Below are 8,437 nucleotides of genomic sequence, written 5' to 3'. Positions count from 1 at the left end.
GGAAATCAAGAGTATAATAATAATAATAAAAAAATAAATCGTAGACTCAAAAATTAAGAGATAGTAAAATAAAGTAAAAATAGGTTTACATGACTTTAATTTCATTATAAATATTTCTTTTTACTTTTTGTAATTTTTTATTTAAAGATAAAGTTGTAGTTTCATAATGACCCTGCCAGAAAAAATGACTGTAATAATATCTCATGGGGTTATTTGTTCATTTTGAAATCCCATGGAATTATTTATCACAAGGTCAAATCACATACATCAATTTAGCATATTTTCCTAATATTTAACTATACCAAATACGAAAACAATATAGAAAATGTTTTTTAAAATATAAAAACGAAAACCTAAGATTGATTTTTCTCATCATCAACTCATGCAAGTTGCAACCAGACATTTCTAACCCTTTCCTTTACCTTTACTCCCCTTAATTTCAAGTAGGCTTCAGAAATTCAAGTTGTCGTGTCAATCCATTTAATTAATTTAATAAAAAATGTGTAATTATCGCGTCATAAATATATTATAAACGGATTGATAAGTCATAAACGGATTGATAGGTCATAAACGAGTCATTAACAGGTTGACAGGTTATAAACGGATTATAACCTAAACCCAAACCCTATATATTCGTATCGTGTTCATATCGAATTCGCGAATCGTGTCTAAATTGCCAAGTCTAATTTCAAGGCTAAGGCAAATCAATTTCTAGAAATATTTGGAAGGATTACTCATATTTGATCAAACCTTTTTAGTCAATGCTTCGTTTGAATGGTTAACGTTCTCTTCAGTAAAAAAATTTAACAAAATTCCGTTCATTTTTAATTACTGCAAAACACTTTTCAGATAAAAGAAATTAAGATCCAAATCTTACGGTAGCATACAAACTAGAATATAAAAATATTTGGTCCAACACAACACTACCAAAAATACCATCAAAGCAGAGCTTAGTCTCTAATGAAGTATTCCTGTTAACAACATAAACGCTTGCCTTGAAGCCAAACATGCCTCCTCTCGATTTGAAAAAACAAGATAAAAACCCCAAAATCTAGACCTGATACAATTCACGGCTTAATGATCACCAGGCATGCTCTTGATGATATCAGAATCACCTGAAAACCCAACAAACATTAAAAGGTTCAGAACAAACTACATAGTTTAGGACTACGAAAAGATATCAATTGCTCAACTACATACCAGGATCAATAATGCTGAGGCAGCATACTCTGTAATATTTTCCACAAGCAGTCCCCAAATCCACATTGTCTGAAATACCAAATTAACCATTTTAGGACAAGTTCATAATAAGGGAGCTCAGGTAAAAGAGTACACATCCTCATTGGCAGGTTACTTGCATTAAAGAGTCCAAGAGCCAAAGAAACAGCAAGAAAATGATAATACAAACATAACCGTTTCACATTAATTTGCTAATAATGTAGAAGAAAAGAGAACACAAATACTAAACATCAACCAGCAGTCCAGATGGTAGAGAATGATGATCGATAATTAAATTGCAGAAAGCACAGACAATTCATGCTAGTCTCTCATCTCAAAAAGCAAATCTAAAAAAATGTTACGAATAAAACTACGACTATGACACCTCAAATCTTATTCATGTCATCTAAGTAGCTTCAACAGTGCTAAGCAAACTGCTAAATCAAACTTTATAACTCAGTAAAACACAACCTTAGACATAATATAAAGTACTGCATAGGATATAAGCCAACTTGCACTTTATAACTCATTCATGTCACTATATAAATCTCTAACAATAATGCTATACTTCACACCAGCTGACATGGCATGTTTGAAGTGGCTTACACTTCTTCTTTTTTAGGAGGGAATTGACATTATAAGCCACTTAAAACACATCATGTTAGCAAATGTGACAGAGGTGTGATAAATGAGCGTGGAGAGTAGCATTATTCATCTCTAACTCCATACATAATGCAAAACCTTAGACAAATAATAAAATAAGTCAGTAATTGGATAAATGTTTCATTTTGCATGAGAAACAGACAGGCTAAACCATCCATTTCACCTTACATCCATTTCCACTTCCCATCATATCTAAACCATCTATTCTGCACCTTGGCGACAGGCTTCCTACCAACCCTATTGAATTCACACTTCAGCACCCCAGCTTTTTACCATGCTTGAAGCCTCTCAACACTGGTAAAATATCTACCTCTTTTCTTCGGCCAGACAGCAACTAATCCTCAGATCGCATTCTCCTCTTAGGGTTGGAAATCCATAAGACAATATTCTAGTATCTCCTTCATGAGCCTAATGTAGCACGTACCTCAAACATGAAGTTAAGGGGTATAATAACTGATTTGTTTTCATTTGACTCCTCATATGTAAAGTTGAATGGCTTGTTTACGTGTGTTCCCTTTCCCTCTTTTCTTAGGGCAAGAAATTAAAGGATAGAAAAGTGATCGGATTATGGAGAAAAAAAACATATCCAAAAAAAATAGGTTGCAATTAGGGAGTTCCACAGCTTCCCCTTTCACGTAGGTTGTTACTCTTGATTCTTTCAAGCTACAGTATTCTGAGAAAATATATAGAAGGCATAAAGGATCTATTTAAAATATTTTACTCATTCATTACTCACATATTTCTCTTACTTTGCTTTTTCTGAGAAGTTTTTGTAACCTAATATTAAAAACCCCTGGGGGAGTCCTGAGTTTTTTAGCTCAACGTAGATTATGAGGATAAGAGAGATGATAGCCATCATTTACCAAACGAAAAATATTCAAGATAAAGTGAGACTTAGATCGATTTTCAAAGGCAACATGAATTAAGTTTTACAAAACTATGTAAGCATAGATTTGAAAGAGCATACTGGGCAGGTTTATCAAGTTCATTGAGGAAATTAAAGTCCTAAAAAAAAACAGTCCACTGAAAAAAAAAACACATGAATCATGTAAAGGGCCTCTAAAAGAATAAAATGGTGAACCTATCTAGAATAATTCCTTGTCCAATTTCTTAAGAAATACTTTTTTTTTTATAAGTAAGAAGATTTTATTAAAAAGTGTAAGGCGCCCCTAAGTACACCGGGAGTATATAGAGGAACCAGCAAAGCTAGCCCACAATAGAAAAAACCCAACCAAACCCACAAGGATCAACCCTAAAACCTGAAACCCACAAGGAGCACCCAGGGCACAAAAAACAGAAGAAGCCCCCCATCAAACACCCAAACCTGCCCCGAAAGCACCCAAACCCAACAAACCCCCCAAAACCAGCAAGAAAACCCGAACAACCCTCCCAAAAAGACACCCACAACCCAAAATACATAAGAAGATCAAGCCCAAAATACAAAGCAAACCCGAAATACAAATACTTGAAACAGGGAACAGTCTAGAAAAATTGAAGAAAATGGAAAATCAAAGTTAATCACTATAATAATAAATACAAGGTAATACAGGTATTATGTCTAAGAAAACAACAAATATATGAAAGCCTAAATAAATACTATTTCTACTGATTATGCAGTAGCCACAGGAATGGCACATCATATTTAACACAATCTCTGTGCCCAGCCAAATATACATTATTTAACCCTGGAAATTCCTGATTGGCTAACAAATAAAAACAGTGAAAACTATACAATTTATATATATAGAAGTGAAAGTCCACTATTAAAAAAAACAAAGCAATAAGAACAGAAGAAAGAACACCGTCATTGAGAAATGTGAAATGAATAGAGGCCCAGGAGAAAAATACATTCTGAAACATCTAGTCCAATGTACAAAGAGACAAAATGAGGAATTTCATTTCTCAGGAAAAAAACTGAAATAGGGATGTAACGTTAGAAACTCACTTCCGTTGTAGTGGTGAACTCCAATTTTTGCTAACATAGCATAATACTCTATCTCTGACTTCCGTAGAGGAGGGCAGTTGTTGGCAATGATGATCAGCTTTCCTGTTACAAGAAGAAAGCTTGTTTTAAAAAATCATCAAAAAGCAAAAGCAAATAAGTTCAACAAACATAATACAAATATTGAGCTAACAAAATATAACACATTAATGAAGCTTTTAAACCACATTAGTTTCTGAAAATTGCTTAAACCCCAGGATTTAGGAGAAATACTTTTAACACATTGAAAGGCTTAGCTTTAAACTTTTAAGCCTAGAAATGAAGATATGAGCATAGAAAATATCCTCATTTTCCAATTTAATATCTGACAACAATATCTAATTCCTTGTCTTACCCAAAATTATAGAAAATGCTCCAACTCTTTGTTTCAACAAGAACATGAAAAATCAAAATAAAATTTATTTTGAGAAAAACCCCAGCCATTTATCAGATTGAACAAATCACAATAAAGAACAAATAAGAAAATAAAATTTAGAAAATTTATGCTAAATATTAAATAAACACAAAGTGTGCAGATGGCTCAATTGGAAAGCCTAGCAATATGACTAATAATTTCAATCTAGTTCACATTCTAGCTCAAAATTCACTAAGAGTTCATGATACACCAGTTATTAATGCAAAAGAAACAAAAATACCTTGGAATAGTAAATACCCACAAATCAGATCTAAATTTTTTTTTACCCCATTCAGAAACTAGATATACCTTTGGAGCTCCTCAGGGACTTGAGAACGGTCTTGTATCCCAAGGTGTACTTGCCACTCTTCATGACGAGGGCGAGCCTGTTGTTGATGCTCTCATGAGTCTTCTTCTGCAAGTTTCATAGCAGAAAACAAAGATAAATGCCACTGAACATGAAATCCACCATCCCTTTACGCGATGCGAGGAGAAAGTAAGGGAAAAGAAAATTCATTTCAAATCACACAGCTCACGTCCCCAGACTCTATGAAAATGAGACGTGAAACGCATCTATAGGTGGCGTGTGCGTGAGAGAGAGAGAGAGAGAGAGAGAGAGAGAGATTTACAGTCTTCTTGGCGGCCACCATGGTTGGGTGCTTTGGATGAGAGAATTACAGCACAGCACGAAGAGCCAAAGCGTTCCAATGCGGCGAAGGAACCCAAGAGTGGCAGCGAAGGAGCTCGTTTATACAGGGACGTGGATTAGGGTTTTCAACCAATTATGTGGGTCTGTTTGGCTTCAGGTTTCAGATATTCCATATCGAGAGTCTGGATAACCTTACACCAGGTTTTGCAGCATGTTAAAACCCGAATTGAAAGGGACCGCGCTATTGGTTTCGGGTCAAGGCTCGATGTTACATAAAATACAGGTACCTAATTATTAAGAATTATTCTTTATATTTTTTTAAAAAACAAAATCAATCATTTTGATAAGTAAAATAATTTATATTCTCATATTCTTCTCCTTCACGTATGGATTCAAATTCCCCATTAATAAGTGCTGGGTCATTGAAATGGAAGGAGAATGATAAAGAGAAAATTTGAACTCAGAACATTTGCTCTAATATTTTTCGATTATCTAATAAATCATTTAATGAAAGTAGATTATCTTTCCATTTCTTTCAAAACTTCCACGATCCCTTCCCGTATTAAATCACTATTTATCATAAAAACTTAAGCCGATAAAAAAAAATGAATTTAATTTATATTCTAGCAACTATCTCCCTCTCCCTTTTTATTTTTCCAAATTTATTCAGGTAATCTCTTGTAGATAGAAATAGGTTCATAAATAAAATATTTGATTTGTTTATTATTATTGGGAATAGCTAATTCCTCCCAAAATGGAGAAGAATAGCTATTCCCCAACCAATGAAATAGTCCAGGCATTTTTCTTTCCAAAAATCTTCGTGTTATCTTTTGAAAAAAAAAAAATATATATATATATATATATATATATATATATATATATATATATATATATATATATATATATATATATATATATATATATATTCTTAAGTGTTGGCCACCCCAATTAGAACTGTCAGGTACGATGCAACCCCGAGGGCCTCCAAAAGTTATGTGGCCACCCTCCAGTGCCAATTGGGGGTGACCATGACCACCCTTGATTGCACCAAGTGATCTTCGAGGATAACGTGATCACCCATAGCTTCTGATTGGGGTGGTGGCCACCCATGGAATGATTTTTTTTTTTTAGAAAATAAAAATGACTTTTGAAAAATAAGTTTTAGGATTATGTTATTTTTGAAATTTTGGGCAAACTATGATTCAACTTTAATTAAAAAAAAAAAAAAGAAAAAAAAAAGTAGTCATTCCTATATTATCACCAAACGAACGAATATGAATTCCATTCAACTTCTTCTATTTCTATTAATACACATTTTTATTCTAAATTCCAAAAGAATGGTCATTCCAATACCACATGTAGCCTTTGCTTTCTCTTTATATAGATATATTTACACACACACACAAAGAGGGAGAGAGATAGATTTCTTATATCAACTAATATCATGATGATGCATAAGATATTACTAGATTTTGGAGGCTCAGTCTCTTAGTTGCATTATCTTTCACGTATTCTTCTGCCGCACTTTTATATTCATATTATTGCATTCCAAAATGAATTAATTATTTTGGCATTGAAAGACAATAATTTCAAAAGAGAGAGAGCGACAATAATAAAACAAATACCCCCCATTTGCAGCTGGCTCTCTGAAAGGACACACATGATATTATTTATTGAGAACCAATTGTGATGTTCAGATTCCAAGGACCATACAATCAGCAACGAGTTATGATGTTTTATTTAACTCATCCAACCTTTAATTCCAAATCATTATTTGCTTATTTTCTCAAAATTAGACATCACATACCTAATTTTATAACTAAAAAGTAAAAAATAAAATAAATAAGAAAATTAATATAAGTGATAGGTATGGCCCAAGTATATATTAGGCCGGAAGGGACCCTCCCTCTTATGAAAGGAAAGTGCTCCGGCCTAGCCAAACTCCCAGGCCCATCTGGCGGTTGCACCAGACAAGAAAACCAACTCTAGAACACAAGATTTTACTTTATGTTCTGACTGAACGTTCGAAGTATTTGCCAAACATTCGACCCTTACTGCTCAATGAACATTCGAGTAGCTATCCCCGAATGTTTGTCATATGTACAATTGACTATATATCAAAAAGTACAACCTACACGTTTGGTATGTATGTCAGATTGTATGCTGAACGTTCGATTCATATACCAAACGTCCGCGGAAACCCTAACAGTACACCAAACATTCAACAAAAGTAGACCAAATTCAACAAATGACAAAACTATGTAAAAGCAACCCATTCTTATCTTTGTACTTTTGAGCCTATAAACACCTCGCCCCCTTCGGCCTATTTCCACCTTCTTTTGTTTAGTTATTCATTGTGAGTATGTGAGGGTGTTTTGAAGGTGGAATAAGCTATTTTCAAACCAATGAGGTAACTTTCTTGACTTAGTTCGTTTTTATTTGAGTTAATAGATTGCTTACTTGCTGATTTGTTGGAAGTTCTACTTAGCTTTGCATCTTTAGTTGACTTTAGATTTAATACTAGTTTAACGATGGATTAATAACTTTATGAGGTTTAACATACCAAGTTTTGTATGCAAGTATTATTATGGTTTAGGGCTCTGTTAATGATCATGTTAAGACCTTAGGACTTTGCTATAATAGCTTTTACTAGTTTTTTTGTTTGGAAATGTGTTTCTACCCAGCACTGAACATTCGACCTCCTCTGGACGAATGTTCGATGTCGAGATCGAACATTCGACAGTCAGGCAATGAGCCTATTTTAAGTTAAAGTGATGACTAAGCTGGTTATAATTAGTAATGTTGATAGAATATTTTATGTTTCTATTGCGTAGTATTCTATTTTTGAAGAGTAGAGATCCCTTAGTCTTATTCTCTGTGGAATAGGACTAGGAGGCAAACTGTGAAGTTAATTGCCAATTAATTAATTTTTTAGGGCATTACACGTGATCTGTGGTACAGATCTAGGAATGGAGACTTCCACTCAATCTAAGTAGGTAAACAACCCGTTAAACAATGACAAGATGTCACAGAGCAAGTAGATACGAATGTCTCCCTCTTCAAACAAGCAAATAACTATAAAAAAAAAAAAAAAAAAAAAAAAAAAAAAAAAAAGGAAAATTACAGTTTAGCCCCCCAAATTACCACTCGTTTTGCTTTTAGCCCCACAAACTGCCAACACTTCGACTCCGGCTCCCCAAACTACCAAAACCTTTGAAAAATACCACATTTGACGAAATATTCCCGTATTACCCCTGCCACGCGTCATTTTTTAATTAATTTTTTTTTTTAAAACTAAAAAAAATAACTTAACTTTTTTTTTTTTCAAAAAATAAAAAGGACCATGGGGTGGCCTGTGAGCCACCCCCAGAGGTGGTTGGCTGGCGCCACCTCTGGTGGTCAGGGGGTGGCTCAGCAGCCACCTCCAAACCCTAAATTTTTTTTTTTTAAAAAAAAAAAAATTAGTTTTTTAGTTTTTATTTTATTTTTTAATTGAAAAATGGCATGTGGC

The 8,437-nt window shown here is 33.8% G+C and overlaps 1 protein-coding gene across 1 annotated transcript; it reads right to left on the bottom strand.

The window, feature by feature from the left end:
• Positions 1-859: 859 nt before the first annotated feature.
• LOC133878638 (large ribosomal subunit protein eL30) lies at positions 860-5,065 on the bottom strand. The gene is made up of 5 exons (XM_062317211.1): positions 4,907-5,065; positions 4,587-4,692; positions 3,827-3,928; positions 1,201-1,269; positions 860-1,115 (listed from the first exon to the last, which is right to left on the bottom strand). The coding sequence occupies exons 1-5, from the start codon at positions 4,925-4,927 to the stop codon at positions 1,075-1,077; spliced, it is 339 nt and encodes a 112-aa protein (XP_062173195.1). The 5' UTR covers positions 4,928-5,065; the 3' UTR covers positions 860-1,074.
• Between the last annotated feature and the right edge of the window lie 3,372 nt (positions 5,066-8,437).

This window comes from Alnus glutinosa, chromosome 9 (assembly GCF_958979055.1).
Source record: "Alnus glutinosa chromosome 9, dhAlnGlut1.1, whole genome shotgun sequence".
Lineage (NCBI taxonomy): Eukaryota > Viridiplantae > Streptophyta > Magnoliopsida > Fagales > Betulaceae > Alnus > Alnus glutinosa.
Note: the sequence above shows the minus strand (reverse complement) of the source record. Positions and strands in the feature narration are given on the sequence as shown.

Coding starts and splice junctions, on each gene's coding strand:
- LOC133878638 (XM_062317211.1), bottom strand. CDS start 4,927: ATGGTGGCCGCCAAGAAGACT. Junction 4,693..4,906: donor TGGTGGCCGCCAAGAAGACT/GTAAATCTCTCT, acceptor TGAAACTTGCAG/AAGAAGACTCATGAGAGCAT. Junction 1,116..1,200: donor CCTCAGCATTATTGATCCTG/GTATGTAGTTGA, acceptor TTGGGTTTTCAG/GTGATTCTGATATCATCAAG.